Source organism: Peromyscus eremicus, chromosome 23 (genome assembly GCF_949786415.1).
Source record: "Peromyscus eremicus chromosome 23, PerEre_H2_v1, whole genome shotgun sequence".
NCBI classification, from domain to species: Eukaryota; Metazoa; Chordata; class Mammalia; order Rodentia; family Cricetidae; genus Peromyscus; species Peromyscus eremicus.
Window position 1 is genome coordinate 19,744,872 of NC_081438.1, and position 16,861 is coordinate 19,761,732.

Genomic DNA, 16,861 nt, shown 5'->3' on the forward strand with positions numbered 1-16,861 from the left:
ACTAGGTGGAAGGTGAGGGCCGGACCCCAGCTTGTCCTCTGACACACACACACTGTGGTGTACTCACTCGAGCATGCACGTGCTCGCATATACACTGTGATGAAGTCTTCAAATTCAAGAAAAACAAAGCTTTACAGTTGTTTTCAGGGTTACAGCATTTGATTTCTGATTACAGCTGTTGGCCTGTTAGGTTTGGGTCATGGGAGGAAAGCTGTGTGCTAGGTCTGGCAGCTTACAGTGGGGAGCGGCCTCTTCTGGAGTGTTTGGCGGCCTCCAGGGATGAAGAGAGCTTTGTGTGTGCAGAGATTGGTCCTTCACCAAGAGTTGTCTGCCTTCTAGCACTTGGGATGCTAGGTTTTTGTTTGCTTTTATATTGTGAACAACTTGACACGTTGGTACTGGAGAACACTGAGCTTCCTTATTTGGGCTCTTCTCCTGTGTTGAGGAGGACAGGTGAGGAGGATGTAGTTGCTGCTCACCCTGGTGGTCCAGGAGGAGTAGGTAAGCCTGGTTCTTCCTGTGCCTGAGGACGGAGAATCTTAGGTGTAAAACTACCTTCCCAACTATAATTGTCCCTGAGGCCTTAGTTCTAGCAAAGGCTTCTGTTGTTACCAGAGGTGGCGGAATCAGAGAGCTGTTGCCCTTTGGCTGAGGACGACTCCTGATGGGCATTGCAGCTGCCAGACCCCGAGACAGTGATGCCGGGCATCGGCATTGGTTCTTATGTTAGAAGGAAGGCCTCAGACGATCCCCCACCCCACACCAGAGAACTCCATACTGCTGTACAGCGTCAGTGAGAGAAGCTGTGGTGTTCCAGAAGGAGTTGGGATGAACTTAAAGACCTGCGGCCTCCCTCCGTGCCGAGGCCCGGACAGAGCCTGTCTCTCTTTCCTCATCTGTCATTGTCTTGGCTTCAGGTTTCAAGGCTCCATAAAGTCAGTATGATGCAGTACGGTCAGTGTGATCCCAGCACGGCTCCTCTTGGAGGTGGAGCTCTTCACAGGTGCTTTGGCCGGGCGGTTCATTGGCCGTGTTTGTCATTATTCATCAGCTTACAGGCTTTCCTTTGGACTAAATAATCACATCAGGTATTCCCTCCAACCCCTCTCCTCTGGGGGCATACTGTGTTGGGTTCCTGCCATTCACTTTGTTTGTCTGATCTTAGAAAAATGATGTGCTTTTTTGAAGTAAGGTCTCCTGTAACCTAGGTTGGCCTCAAACTTAATATCTAGTTGAGAGCCGGGCGGTGGTGGCACACGCCTTTAATCCCAGCACTCGGGAGGCAGAGCCAGGCGGATCTCTGTGAGTTCGAGGCCAGCCTGGTCTCCAAAGCGAGTTCCAGGAAAGGCGCAAAGCTACACAGAGAAACCCTGTCTCGAAAAACCAAAAAAAAAAAAAAAAAAAATCTAGTTGAGGCTGGGCTGATCTTGAATTCCTAATCCTCTTGTCCCTACCTCCCAAATACTGGCAGTAAAAGCATGTATCAACATACCTGTCTAAAAATGCATTTTTAAAGAATTGGGTTTTTTTCGCTTATTATTTCAAAACAATTCATAAAGTGTATTTTGGTCCTATTCTTTCCTCTCCCCTGACTCCTCTCAGATCCTTCCTACTTCCCTATCCTCCCAACTTCATGCTCTCCCTCAAAGGGAAAAAAAAAACCAAAAACCCAAAACCACACAAAAAATCAAAATAAACAAACAAAAAACCCTCAGTAAGACAAAAATTACCGAACTAAAACAAAAGGTATAAAACACCATGAAGTCTGTTTTCTGTTGGCCTACTCCTGTGCATGGGGCCTGCCCTGGAGTGTGAGGGGCATGCCGGTGTCTCTCCATTGGAGAACACTGACTGAGCTATCGGTTTTTCTGTCTTGTCTTCAGGACCTACCGTTCTGTCTTTCATGTCTTTTGACCTGTTGATGAGTCTCACCTCTCAGCTTTTTGTTTGACTTCCTGAGTTTTTCATTTTGAGCTTTATTTCAGGTTGGCTTTTCTTTAGCGATCTCTTTCCTTGTTAAAGTCTACTTCCATATCTCAAATTGTTTTCATTATTTCATTCAACGGAGTGTTTTCGTAGTCTTGATTAAGACATTCATCATGTCCTCTTGAAGGTCCTTGAACATATTCATAATTGTTGTTTTGAAGACCTTATTTTTCACTTCAGTTAAATTGCTTTTCCCGGGGCCTGTTACAGTAGGGTGCTGGCTTCTGGGGGAGGCATATTGTCTTGCTTGTATTTGTGCTGGGATCTAAGATGTGGAGTTAGGATGCTGGTGGTGCTTCTTGGTGTAGAGATTTGGTCTGGCCTTTGTTTGTTGGTGTTCTGCTCTCCAGTTACTGTCACCCCGGTGTTGGGCCTCGCCAGGTGAAAGCTGTGGGGTTCCGGGTAGATGACGTGTCTGTGGGAGTCACAAAGGAATGGAGGTGTGCTGTAACGAATGGTCCCCTTGAGACCTGGCCTCCTGGTGCTGATCCAGGGTCCCCCTAGTTCTTCCCTGCTGCTCCTTCCAGTCATTCCTTCTGAGAGCTGTTTCTTGTTCAGTCAAGAAGTTTTATTTGGGCTGAAGACGGAATTCAGTTGCTGGAGTACTGGCCTAGCAGGTGCAAGGTGTTGAATTCCTTTCCTGGCACTGTACAAGCCAGCCTGGGGGTATGCACCTAATGATCTCAGCACTTGGGAGGTAGCAGCAGCAAAGCCAGAAGTTCAAGGTTGTCCTTGACTACAGGGCAAGTCTGAGGACTAGCCTGGGCTACTTGAGACCTTGTCTTAAAAAAAAAAAAAAATAGAAAATGGTTTGCTTAGGACAGTCCCTACTTAAAACATCCCAAACTATTTTTTAGCTATAGAAACAGTTTGGCTGAAAGAAAGGTGTTCGTGGACCTGTGATGTGCTCTTGGGCGTGTCTTATGATGTCTTAAATCAGCCATACTGTGTAAGAGGAGACAGTCAGACTGCCATCCTCTTCAGGATGTAGCCTGTTCCCTGTATTACTTTCCGTACATTTGCCAGGGTTCTTTCTGAAACACCTTTTTGTATCATTTGCCGGGTCTCAGAGGTTGCTGTTAGGAAACCTTCATCTGGGAAAGGTGTTTGTCACATGCTCCTGCCTCCTTGTGAACACAGCCCTTGAATACCTGCATACTTTTAAAGTTGTATTTTTTTATGAGGATGGAGAGTTAAGAGCACTTGCTGCTCTTCCAGAGGACCCAGGTTCAGTTCCCAGCACCCATGTGGCAGCTCACAACCATCTTGAACTCCAGTTTTAAGGGTCTGATGTGCCCTCCTGGTCTCAGCAGGCGTCAAGCACACACATGGTGCACATGCAGGCAAAGTGTTAATACACGTAAAAAATAAACATAAATTTAAAATCTTAAAGATTTAGTATTTCTTATTCATGTGTGTGTTTGTGTGCCTGTGTCTTGTGTATATACCTGTGTGCGGGTGCATATGGGTGCCTGCAGAGGCCAGAGGAGGGGCCTTGGATTTCTTGGAGCTGGAGTTGCAAGTGGTTGTGAGCTGCCGTGTGGCGGCCGGGAACGGAACTCGGGTCCTCTGCCACAGCAGCCAGTGCTCTTAACTGCTGAGCTATCATCTACAGCTCCTCTTCTGCTTAACTTGTCAGACTCCTGTTCCGCAGGCTTTGGAGACCAGTGGGTTGTGTTAGTGGGCTTTCTCTTGCTTTAACAGAATACCTGAGATAATCAACTTACAAAGAAGAAAGGTTTATTTTGCCTCATGGTTTCAGAGTCCATCCTAGTCCAGATGGCCTTGTTGCTTTAGGACTGTGACAATGATCATTGCTCACCTTGAGGAAACCAAAAGCAAACAGAAAAAAGGCCAGAGTCCCAGCACCCCTAATATCTTGACTTCCTCCCTCTAAGCCCCACTACTAAAGGTTCTTCCATCTCCCAGTAGTGCCATAGGCTGGGGTCTAAACCTTCCGTACACAGCACTTGAGGGACATTTAGGATTCAAACCACAATGTGGCATGAAGTAGCTGGGAGGCTTTCTACCTGGGCATGCCAGACTGGGTGTCCAGTTCTGCTTCTTGCTAGGATTACAGTGAGTGTTGAAAGAGATCATGCTTATAAAATTTCTAGTATGGTTGCGGGCACAGGAAGCCCCTGCAGAGTTCTGGGGAGTAGCAGGGGAAATGAGAACTGTTGCAGGATAGAAATTCTGTGGCTCAGGAGAAGCAGCATCAAAGGAGTGGGTGACACCACTCAGTGACAGAGGTACTGTTGTGAAATCCGAAAGTTTGTCTAAGGCCATGGCACCCCCTAAAGGTGTTGCACATCCAGCATATTAGTGTGTGGATATGAATGGAAGTAGAATAGTTAGGATTTCCCTTTATTTAAAGAAAAACAAGCTGGGCATGTTGGTGGCACATGTCTCTTTAGTTCCCGAACTCAGGAGACAGAGGCAGGCAGATTTCTGTGTGTTGGAGGACAACCAGGACTACCTTGTCTCCAAAAAAGGAAAGAGTGGGCTGGGGAGGCAGGGGCAGACGGACAGACACTCAGCTTCACAGACCCATTTTATGTGCTTGCTTTGGCTAGGTCTGGGATCTGAGTTGGCTTTATCCTGCTGTGGATCCTAGATGAAGACCTGGCTGGCTCAGGACCAGGGTCTGGGCTGGCACTGTGGACTGCATGGCTGGGGTGGGCCATGATGGGAGGCTTCCTTCTAAAGCCCTGACGGCTTCCTTTCCCTTGTAGATGGTAGAGGAGAGTGAAGAGCGCCTCACGGAGGAGCAGATTGAAGCCCTTCTGCATACTGTCACCAGCATTCTGCCTGCAGGCCCAGAGGATGAACAGAGTAAAAACACTAGCAATGATGTGGCCATGGAAGAGGAAGACCCAGCGTAGATGTGCACAGCTGGCCAGGTTGTTCGTGAAGTTCGAAACCCCAGCAGCCATTTCCTGGATGTTCAGAGGATTGTGTATTTGGTTTTACCCCCTCTCTCAAAATGCCTGATCTCAGGGTGGGTTGGGAAAATCACAAAACTAAGATAAAAAGAATCTTTGTGCCTTGGGATCAAGAAACATGGGATCAGAGAAGGGCAGAGAACTCAAGATGAGGGGACGTGGCTGTGCAGCCCTCTGGGGTAGAAAGACTTCTGTGGCCTCTGCCACACTTGTACACAGTGGTAAGCCAGTCAGGTGCTTTGGTGGCTGTGTTGTAGGCAATGGCAGGAGCTCCTGGGTGAGAGCAGAGCTGTGGGAGTGGGCTCAGATGGTTGAGAGCACCCAGAGCTGCACACAGCTGCTCCAGGGGAATGACCCAGAGCTTAGCTCACTCTAGAGGAATGTCCTCAGCAGAAACAGGAGGTGAGAAAAGGAGATTAAGAGCCCATGCTGGTCTACATAGTAAGGAACACACATGTGAACACAGCTAACATACATGCATGCCACATACATACAAAAAATTAGTCCGTTTTCTGTTGCTCAAAACAACTCTATAGCCTTGGTAAGTGACAAGAAAAAGATACTTATTTTGGCTCATGGTTCAGGTCCAAGGTCATAGGGCGTCCTGGGTATGGACCTCTTATTGCCAGAATGCTGGGGTAGCATAGGATACCACCTGATGGAAAATGAGAAGCACTTGTTTATTTTCAGTCTCTTGTCGCCCAAATTGTCCTTGAACTCAGTATGTAGCCCACTCTGTCATCAGACTTTTGATGATTCTTCTGCCTCAGCCTCATGAGTGTGGGATTAAAAATGTGTGCCACTCACTTGAGAGACCAGGTAAAGGCCAGCCTGGTCCACATAGCAAGTTCCAGCCAGCCAGAGCTACACAGTGAGACCCTGTCTCATAAAAACAAAAATGAACCAGTGTGTGCCACCATACTTGGTGTGTGTGTGTGTGTGTGTGTGTGTGTGTGTGTGTGTTGGGGGGAGAGGAGGTTAGTTTCTTTTGTGTTTTTTTTTTTTTCATATTTAATAGGAGTTTAATGGAGTTACTATATAATGGGGAGATAGTTTCTCTCCAGACACCATAGTCTATCAAATAAAATGTGCATTGCTAGGTATAGGTAATCTTTATGAGTCCCATAGATGTCCACCCCACCCCACCCCAAAACAATTAGAGGACATTGTCATGGCTCTTTAAAAGTCAATGGTATGACCCTTTTGCTAAGGACGTTCTACAGTTGGGTCATAGGACATAAAGGAATCAGTGTGGCACTAAGCCACATGTTCTTCCTCCAGAAGTTCTCGATAGTGGTTCTTCATCAGAAGTATCGGATTCAGAGTTCTCAGTATCTTCTTTCGTCCTCTCTTTCAGTCTTTCTCTTAGGTACTGGATAAGAAACGAATACTGTGTGGCTTCCAGCTGGGTCCAGCTTTCCTCGTGTGAGTCCCCAGGGAGGCTGGAAATGGACAGGTGTATAGTCACTGTCACGGTTACTGTTTTCTTGGTCTTCTTTTCTGCATCCAGGACAGCATGCAGTGTGGTTTTTCTTCAGAGCTATTAAGTAGTGGCTCTTCCACAAGAACACCGTTAACTGCAGTTCTTCCAGAAAGCCCACAAACTAGCTTTCTGTTTCTTTTTTGATGGGGCTGTCACCTTGTGTGTACTTTTGCTCCGTCAACATATCGTCACTCCTGTCCTCAGGAGGAAGTCCAGGAGGCAAAGATTCCTTGTCAAGTATCTTCATTGCTGGGTCTGCAGAGACATACATACATTCTGGTATTTGTCCTGGTATTTGTCCTTCAGAGGGATGAGGTGGTGGCTCTCCCTGAGGACCAACGAACTTCATGTCTTCTTAAAAGTTTCCAGCCCTCTTCTCTACCCTTCTTCTGGCCAGCTTGATCCCCTTGAAATCGTGATGAAGTTTGATCAAGAAACAGACGCTTTCTTGTGCACAGAGATATAGTCTATGTCATTGAATTTCATTTCTGGGTCTCAGTGTTTTCTTAGTAACAGAGTTATTGTCGCTGTCCTCTGTTGCTTGTCAGAGAGCCTGATAATGACTTCTGTTTGCTATTGTTAGTTTGTTTTGATTTTTTTTTTTTTTGAGACTCTTTTTTTCTTCTAGTTTTTCAAGACATGGTTTCAGTATAGCCCTGGCTGTCCTGAAACTCACTCTGTAGACCAGGTTGGCCTTACACTCAGAGATCCACCAGCCTCTGGCTCTGCTGGAATTAAGGCGTGTGCCTTCACCTCCTGGATTTGTTTTGTTTTTTGGGACAGGGTGTCACTGTGTTGCTCTGGTCTGCCTCAAATTCACAGAGATCTACCTCTGAAAGAGGGAAGCACACCTCTGGGTGTATTTGTGAGGGTGTTTCCAGAGATAGATCATGAAGACTGACCTAGGCTTAATCCATTACTTCATGGATTAGAATGTGAATGGATTGTTGGGGCACAGTAGAAAGTCCTATCTGGGTGGAGGAAGTAGGTCTCGAGGAACGTATCTTAGAGGTGGGGTGTTGGCCTGTCCTCTTCCTATCATTTCTCCTCTTTGCTTCCTGTTGGTGCCTGCGCTCCCACCACCATGATGTTCTGCCTCACACTAGGCCCAGAAACACAACTAACCCAGCAGCCACTTCTGACCCCTTAAACTGCTTTTGTCTAGCTTTGCTTACAAAAGTCTCTAGTATGGAGGGCATCAATTAGTGGCTCACATGCATTGTTCCTGAGTCACAGATGAAGACCCTGATGCTAACAGGGAGAAAGAAGCGATGGCCTGAAGAATCAGAGCCAGAAAGCAGCAGAAATGGGGGTGCACACCCAGGACTATCTGATCCACATATACACCCCACAGATTGGATTGTCAGACCTACTATTCAAGCCTGGTTCTCTTCTTTGAATTGTTATTTACTAGCTGGGAGTTGAACCTAAGGTCTCATCCATGCCAGACAAGTGTTCTGCCACTGAGCCATGCCCCTGGAAACACTGGGGGCTCCTAGGAAAAGCTGTCTTGCTGAGCCAAACTTGTGGCTCCTCACTGGAGAATTCCAGGCAAGCACTCTCCTACTGAGTGGCACTCTTCAGGCCTTCCCTGATGAATTCTAGGCAAGTCATACTGCTGAACCTCGTCCCTTGCCCTCCTTTTGAGACAGGCTTAGCACACGGGCTCATGATCCCCCTGCTCTAGCCCCCCAAGTAAGTTGCTGGTCTGAGGCTACATCACCGTACTTGGTTAAGCAATCCCTTTACTGATTTTTCTTCCTTGGGTTCCTGAATACTTCTGAACAATTGAAAGTGGTTTTTTAGTTAGGGTTTGTGTGTTTGTTGTTTTTGGATAGGGCTTTCTTGTTGTAGCCCTGGCTGTCTTGCAACTCGCTCTGTAGACCAGGCTAGCGTCAAACTCACAGAGATCCACCTGCCTCTGCCTCCCAAGCTGGGATTAAAGGTGTGCGCCACCGGTGCCTGGCTGGTTAGGATTTCTGTTGCTGTGACCAAACGCTATGACCAAAAGCAACTTACACTTGCGACCACCACGGAGGAAGTCAGGCAGGAACTGATGCAGAGGCGGTGGAGGACCACTGCTTACTGATTGCTCCATCCTGGTTTGCTCAGCCTGCTTTATATCTGTTACCCAAGACCACCAGCCCAGAGATAGTACCCCTCAGAGATGGGCTGGGGGCTGGGCCCTCCCACACCAGTGACTAATTAAGACGTGCACTACAGACTTTGATGCACGCAAATTTTATGGAGCTATTTTCTCAGTTGAGGTTTCCTCTTCTACTGTAAAGAGTTGACATAAACTAGCCAGCATAAGGGCAGAGCAGGCAGTCTTGGGCTGGAGGCTGACATGCTGGGTGGTTATATTCTTTAGTCTGTAATTAGTTCCTGGATGGAGCTACAGCTATTCCTGCCTAGAGCCTCCTTAGGCACCTGAATGACATGTCTTTGATGTCCTATGTCAGAGTTGGATTGGTAATGCCATTCACAGAATCAGAAGCTCCAAGTTGTCCTTTTTCAGGGAAGGCTGCAGAGGCCTGGAAACCTGGGAGATTGGGGGTTAAATATTCCAATTCTTTCCCAGTGAGGGCCTCAGAGGGGAGGCCCAGAGCATGCATAGGCAGGGTGGGATCCTGGGGCAAGGAGCCAATGTCCTGAGTCATAGGGGAGCCAGGGAGTCAGGGCCAGGGCAAGGTGCACAATGCCAGAACTGCTGAAGGAAGGAAAGCCAGGGACTGCACTAGCATGGGAAGTCAGCAGCTGGAGGCAAAGTCACAGGACGGAGCTGCAGTCAGGCTCGGGGCCAGGAACAGACCTGACAAGGCAAGGTCTCAAGGACTGGGCTAGGGGAGGCTGGTGTGTCTGCAGATCCCAGAGCTGCTGTCTGGTCTCAGGGTGGACGGTGGCCTAAGCCGGCTGGACTGATTGGTCCAGTGCTGGGAGTGCTCAAGACTAGGGAGGGAGGATCAGATAGGGGTGTGCCAGGCTGGGAGGGAGCACCACATAGGGTGTCTCTTGAGCTCTTCAGCTATGGTGAAGCAGCTCCAACAGACCCCTCAGGCCCAGACGGACCTAACTACACACAGGCCCAGCTTCTCTGGAGTCTTCTCAGTTGGGGGCACCGGATGCTGCATCTCATCTGTGGCTTCTCCATTGACCCCAGCTTCTCTTTAGAGGTACACTACATTTCTCAAGAGCCTTCTTCTATGTCCTGACTTTTTCTTTTTTAAAATATGTGGAAACAAATTTATAAAATGTGATAAAAATAAAAGCAGGCGATATCAAAATAAATGCATATTTCCTTGAATTCTGTGTGTTTGTGCATAAGCACTTGTGAGAGCATGCACTGGTTTATGTGCGCATGTGTGCAGGTGGAGGTCAGAGGACAGCCTCATTTGTTGTCCCTCGGGAAGCATTCGTCTTGGCTTTTGCCACAGTGTCTCATTGGCCTAGAGCCCACCACTCAGTCTGCTGCCTAGTCTCTGCCTCTGGATTCTGGGGTTACAAATTCGTATCACCACACCTGGCTTGTTTTCTATTTTTGTTTATTGTAAATTACATTTATTTATTATGTGTGTGGGGGGATGCCATGGTGTGCATTTAATGACCATCTTTAGCTTTACGGCGAGTTTGAGACTAGACTGGTCTCCACAAGACTCAAGCTAAAAACAAATTCACTGAATTATTTTGGTGTTCAAATTGCCTCAGATTTGTTAGTAGAAACATCTTCCGTTTGGGTCCTTGTGGCATAACCCTGTCCTTTAAAAAAATCACTTTGTGACTTTTTGATAGAATCAGATGTTCCCGCTGTCTGTCTTGCCAACTGTGAATTTAATTACTTCTTTAAAGTGGTTCAGACAAGCAGTTTAATTTCTGATAGCAGTGAATGGTGTTAAAGGTCAAGGTCAGGGTGTTGGGTCATTGCTACTAGGTTGCAGTATAGGTTTTCTTCTGCTTAAGATTTATTTTTGTTTTTCTGTATGCCTATGTGTGTATGCCTCTGTGCACAAGAGTGCAGTGCTCGTGATGGCCAGAAGAGGGCATCGGAGCTCTAAAGTGGAGTTACTGGTGGTTGTAGCCCCCTGACATGGTTGCTGGGGACCAAACTCACTCACGTGCTCTTAAGTACTGAGCCATCTCTCCAGCCCCTCACACATTTAGTGTTTGGGCTTTTTTTAAATAATATTTTTATTTTATAATTAATTTCACATATCAGCCAAGGATTTCCCTATCCTCCCTCCTCCCACCCCCTTTTTTATTTAAATAATATTTTTATTTTATAATGTGTAGCCCAGTCTGGCCTGGAACTTGTGATCCTCTTGCCTCCGCCTCCTTCAGCAAATCCTACCGGCATGCGCCATCACAACCGGCTGGGCTTTGTTTATGGAGCCAGGGTCTCTCTATTTAGTCCAGGTTGGCTTCAAGCTTGTAATCCTCCTGCCTCAGCTTTCCAAATCCTGAAATTGCACATGTATACTACCACACCTGATCTTCCCCGCCACATGACATATGTTTATATTTCTTCCTCTTCGAATCCTGGCTTCCGACCACATCACAATATAAACTCCATCCTCTATTCTGTCTCTGAATGGCTTCATGCATACCCTTAGAAACAATAGGTGTTTTAAAGAGTTTAGGGGCTAGTCAGATGGCTTGGGGTAAAGGCAGACCTACATCCAGGTGGAAGGAGAGAACCCACTCCACAGAGTTGTCCTCTGACCTCTGGATACCTGTGTCATGGTCACCAACACAGCACAAAACCAGTAATACAATTTTATTTTGAAAAATAAGAGTTTAAGGCCTGTCAATGGTGGGCATTTGGATCTGAGTTCCAGGACAACCAGGGCTACATAGAGAAACCCTGTCTCAAACAGGGTTAAAAAAAAAAGTTTAAGCTAGGCGTTCGTAGAGCACACCTTTAACCCAGTAATTGGGAGGCAGAGGCAGGTGGATATCTGTGAGTTGAAGGCCAGCCAGGTCTACATAGTGAGTTCCAGGACAGCCAGGGCTACACAGACCTTGTCTTAACAAAACAAATCAACCACAAATAGTTTGGGATTTGTTGTTGATTCTTCTCCCCCCACGTCCTCTGCCCCCAGCTGAGGGTATGGAGTCAAATGCTGTGCTAAGTTAGTGGAATTTGTTCTTTAGAAAATTTCAGTGTGGTTGTGGAACTAATTTGAAATTAAATTGGCTTCATTATGTGCTACCTGCCTTCAGTTCTTCCTTTCTTTCCATTGTTAACTGATTTATATCTCTTTTATGTTTATTTTTGAGACTCTATAGCCTAGGTTATTCTAGAATCTGTGTATGCTCTCTTCTGTAATTCTACTATATTATGTAATTCAATATGTCTATTTAAATCTTCTCGAAGTTATTCCATACCACCTCCCTCCCTCCCTCCCTCCCTTCCTCCCTCTCTCCCTCCCCCCTCTCCTCTCTCTCTCTCTCTCTCTCTCTCTCTCTCTCTCTCTCTCTCTCTCTCTCTCTCTCTCTCTCTCTCTCTTTCTGTGTGTGTGTGTGTGTGTGTGATGCAGTGCCCATAGAAGCCAAATGCATCGGATTCCTTAGATCTGGTATTACAGGTAGTTGTGAGCTGCCGGATGTGGATGCTGGGAGTGGAACTCTGAGTCCTTCTGCAAGAGCAGTATGTGCTCTTCATCACTGAGGCATTTCCAGCCCAGCAACTACAAAAGGGCCCATGGGTAAAGACACTGGCCGCCAAGCCGGACAGTGAGGGCTCAGGACCCTGTCCTGGCTCCCATCCAGTTAGGCCACCCGCACCGTTGCTGTAGCAACAAACTACCCCTGCAGGTAGTGGCAGGGGAGCCCCCTCCGGACAGTTGGCCAAACGCTGGGCCCGGATGTCAGACCCCACCCCTCAGCGCCTGCCCCACCGGCTCTCTCCCAAACCCCGCCTCCCCCCGGACCCGACCAATCAGAGAGGCAGAGACATCGCGCGGCCGAGCTCGGGGCAGCCAATAGCGGCGCGCGTGAGATCCTGCAGCCACGCGGCGGGTGGCGGGCGCTGAGGCGGCGACCGCGGCCAGTCGCTGCTGAGGCGGCCGCGGGTTCGCTTCTTCTCGGCGGGGGCCGGGCAGGGCCGTCGCCTGGCGGTGAGGACGCGCTCCCGGGGCGGGCGCCATGGCCACCAGCTAGGGCGGCGGGAGAAACGGCCGAAGCCCAAGATGCCGGAGCGTCGGCACGGCTGCGCCTCCTTTATCTTCCATCCTTCATCCTTCATCCCGGCGGCCCCTTCCTCCCTCGCCCCGGCCGCCCGTACGCCCCGCTCCCTTTGCCCAGCAGTCCCGGGCGCTGCTGCTGCTGTGTCTGCCCAGCAGGCATTCCGACTCTCCGGTCACCGTCCGCCGCCTCACCTGCGCACACTCACATCGGCATCCCTGGCCTGATGGAGACCGTTATCCCGTTTATGTGAGACCCTGCCCCCTCCCCCCGTTTTTATGAGACAGTTCACTTTGTAGCCCAGGCTGGCCTTGAACTCAGTGTTGGCTTCAAACTCTTCCCCCTCCCCCCAATTTTTATGAGACAGTTCACTTTGTAGCCCAGGCTGGCCTTGAACTCAGTGTTGGCTTCGAATTCGATTCATTCTTCGAACTCGTTGAGTAGCCTAGGCTGGCTTCAGACTTTGTAGCTCAGGCCGACCTCGGAATCACCGTCTAGCCCAGGCTGGCCCCAGGGGGATGGTCGTCTTCGTGCCTCTACCTCCTAAGTCCTGTGATGACGAGCATGGGCCACCGTGAGCCCCCCCTTTCCATGTCAGTTGCTGACTCCCCTTCATGGGGTGTAGTTCACATACCCTTTTTTTCCCCGGAGACCCGTCATCTCCTCTGCTTAAATCTCCTGATTGTCAACCTCCATCTCTTGCCTTTTCTTCTTCTCGACACGTGACTCTTGAGACATTTCCCACGGTCCTGATGCCAGTTCCTTTTTTTATAAAAATTTTATTTATACGTATACATGTTTTGTCTTCATGTATGTGTGTGCACCATGTGTGTGCCTAATGCCCCAGGAGGACCTGGAAGTTGGAGTCACAGATGGTTGTGAGGCATCCTGTGGGTACTGGTGGGAATTGAGGTCCCATCCTCTGGGAGAGCAACAAGTGCTCAAACCCCCAAGCAATGGGTCCAGTTAGCGCCCTTCCCATTTGAGTCAGGGCCTCACACTAGTTCTAGATTGTCCAGAACAGACTGTGTAGCCTTGAACTCCAAACAGTCCTGCTTCAGCCTCCCACTGGTTGGGATGACAGGCGGGAGCCACAGTGAGCAAATTGAGAGCCATCCTTTAAACATTGCTGGGAACAAGGAGACGGCTCAGGGACTTAAGGCTCCTGCTACCAAACCTGACTACCTCAGTTAGATCCTCAGAGCCCAAAACATGGTAGAAGGAGAGACCTGGCTTCTGCAAGTTGTCCGGTGACCTCCACAAAAGCCACTCAAACCCTAAGAAGAAATGATGTAAAGTATATCTAAACAAGTATCATAATTTGTCCTTAGGTAAGCTGTACCCATAATGTGTTAACTCCTCATTGATGATCGCTTACACAGTGGTCTAGCACATGGAAGGTAGTCCCAGCTTTACTTAGTACTTGGAGATCCTTTGACTTGCTCTCCCCACTACCTCTCTCTCTTTGTGCCTCCCACTTTACAGAAGAAATTGGTGGGTATTAGGCCTGGACTCTTAAGGGTTTTTCATTTTTGCCTGTTGTTCATGCTTATTTGATTCTGATCTGTCCTTTTATCTCAGGAAGAGGGGTCCTCATTCCTAGGAGGAGCCACCTGTCTCTGTCTTCTGAGTGCTGGCATTAAAAACTGCCATGCCCAGAACATTTGTGATTTTCAAAGATGTTTATTCAGTCCTCATTTCTGGTGAATCTCAGGTCTCAGTTTTCATCTCTGCTGGATAACCTTGACATTACAAATATGGCTGTCTATTCCTCCCTCCTTCTGTCTTCTCTGTACCCATGACCTCTAAGTGCACGTGTGTGTGTGTGCACACGCCCACGTGTATCCATTTCTTCTTAGAACTAGGGAGTTGTAGAAAGAGATGGCTCAGGAGTGCAGAGTTTGTACTACTCTTAAAAAGGACTAAGTTCAGTTCCCAGAACCCATATTGGGCAGTTCACAACTGCTCAGGAGATATGATACCCTCTTCTGGACTCTGGGGCACCTGCACCCACATGCATGTACCCCCACACACATGCACACTTATATGCACAAAATTAAAAATAAATCTTTAAAAACAAATATCAGGATCATTTTTTCCCCTTGCTTTGGGTCTGTCATATATCCTATTGTGACCTCAGGTCTTATTCTGTCTTCATGGACAGAGAGTTGACTCAGGCATTGGTTGTGCCTAATGATGGATGTGACCTGCTGTGTGGGTGCTGGGAATTGTCTGGAAGAGCAGCAAGTGTTTTTAACCACTGAGCCATTTCCTCAGCTCTTACAAAGTGATTTTTAAAAAAGATTTATTTATAGGTGTGTATGTGTCTGTATGTATGAGTGTATGCACATGTGTGTGTGTGCTGGGGGTGCGTGTGCCAGTGTATGCACAGAGGCCAGAAGAGGGCATCCCTGGTCCTTGTGACTATACAGCAAGCATTCTTAGCAGTGAATCATCTCTCCAGCCTCCAGAAGATTTTGACCCTTTACCTGAAGACTGGGGTGGGAGACAGCGGGTGAATTGGGGGATTCCAAGTGTAATAAAGGGAACGGAATGGGCCGGAGTCATATAGCCCATTGTGTGTCTAGTTTATAGGAAAGCTTTTATTTATTTATTTATTTATTTATTTATTTATTTATTTATTTATATTTTTCAAGACAGAGTTTCTCTGTGTAGCCCTGGCTGCCCTGGAACTCTCTCTGTAGCCCAGGCTGCCCTCTAACTCAGAGATCCACCAGCCTCTGCCTCCTGAGTGCTGAGACTAAGGGTGTGCACCCCCATACCCACCCCTGCTTATAAAAAAGCTTTCAATCTATCTTCCTTTTATGGATATTTGTGTGAGTGTGGGTGCACATGTGTGTGGTCCTCACCTTCTATCTTGTTTTCCTAAGGCAAGGTCTCTTCTGTTTCTTCACCATATCATGCTGGTTGGCTGGCTAGCTTCCGGAGGTCCTTTTTTCTCACCTTCCACCTTGCTGTGGGAATGTTGAAATTGTAGCACACACTACTGTGTCTGGCTTTATATGGGTTCTGGGGATCTGAACTGAGGTCCTCATGCTTGAGTGCAAACACTTTACCCCACTGAAACATTTCTCTATCCCCCTGCCTCAGGGTCCTGAGTGCTAAGATGACAGGCATGAGCCACCACACTGGGCTATCTTATGCTTAATGTCTACTGTCCAAAGTACCTGTGATTGTGGCTTTCGCTTGTTTATGTATCTTTTTCCTCTTTCTCCGCCCTAAGGGTAGGGCTTTGAAATCAAGATGGGCTTTCATTTCTACATCCTCTGTGCCTCAGTTCATATTTTCTCTTTGTACAGAACATCAGGTCAAGAAATGCTGAGAGACATCCCATGACATTTTGGGGGCTTTTCTAAGCTCTATGAACATCTCATTCCCCAAATCTTTAGTCTTGACTGCTCCATTTGTGGTTGCTTGTGGCATTAAGTAGTTGTCTTTGATTATTTTTACAAATGCTTTGGGATATGACCATTCATATGAAGGGAGCTGATTCCATTCTAACCAAGAGAAGTCCTAAGAGTGGAGCTTTGTCAGTGAGCCGCCTGACAGGGTAAGTAGCGACAGCTCTCTGAGGGCACTGTTTTGTTGGGAGCTGCGGTTCTGTTCTGCCCCAGTCAGTGGCTCCCGGTGTTCATAAGATGTTTATGAGGCTGTTGGTTTTCAAGGTTCTTCAGAGCTGGAGAAAGGGAGTAAGTAAGGCAAGGTACAGTGCTTTAGTGCTCACTGCTTGCCGAGAGTCAGGCTTCTTTCTTGTATAAACATTCCTTGGATTTTTGTAAGCCTTTGGTGAATATTTAGAGTTCTGAGAAAGCTGGTCTTGACCATTCTGTCAGTGTTCTATACTTTCATGAAGAGCAGACTTTGGAAGTCCCTGTTCCACCATCCTAAGAGTGCTTCCTCCTGCCTCTCCTTCTGTTTATGGAGGACAAGGGGCTCTTGCACTATGTTGTTGTTTTTTTTTTTAATATTTATGTATATACTGTTCTGCCTGCATGTATGCCTGCAGGCCAGAAGAGGACACCAGATCTCATTACAGATTGGTTGTAAGCCACCATGTGGTTGCTGGGAATTGAACTCAGGACCTCTGGAAGAGCAGCCAGTGCTCTTAACCTCTGAGCCATCTCTCCAACCCATATTATATGTCTTTTTTTTTTTTTTTTTAATGTATACAGGTGTTATGTCTGCATGTATGCCTGCAGACCACGAGAGGGCATCAGACTATGAGCTGCCATGTAGGTGCTGGGAA

The 16,861-nt window shown here is 47.7% G+C and overlaps 2 protein-coding genes across 2 annotated transcripts in view; both read left to right on the forward strand.

Annotated features, from left to right (window-relative positions):
* Crcp (CGRP receptor component) overlaps positions 1 to 5,024 on the forward strand; it is a 30,005-nt gene extending 24,981 nt beyond the window's left edge. Inside the window, exon 6 of the mRNA XM_059249778.1 lies at positions 4,722 to 5,024. Coding sequence (XP_059105761.1) covers positions 4,722 to 4,871 — 150 coding nt within the window. The 3' untranslated portion in view covers positions 4,872 to 5,024. The remainder of the gene's footprint in view (positions 1 to 4,721) is intronic.
* A 7,735-nt stretch (positions 5,025 to 12,759) lies between these two features.
* Positions 12,760 to 16,861, forward strand: part of LOC131898010 (protein-tyrosine sulfotransferase 1-like) — a 32,046-nt gene continuing 27,944 nt past the window's right edge. Inside the window, exon 1 of the mRNA XM_059249047.1 lies at positions 12,760 to 12,843. The gene's annotated coding sequence lies outside the window, so the exon portion shown is untranslated. The remainder of the gene's footprint in view (positions 12,844 to 16,861) is intronic.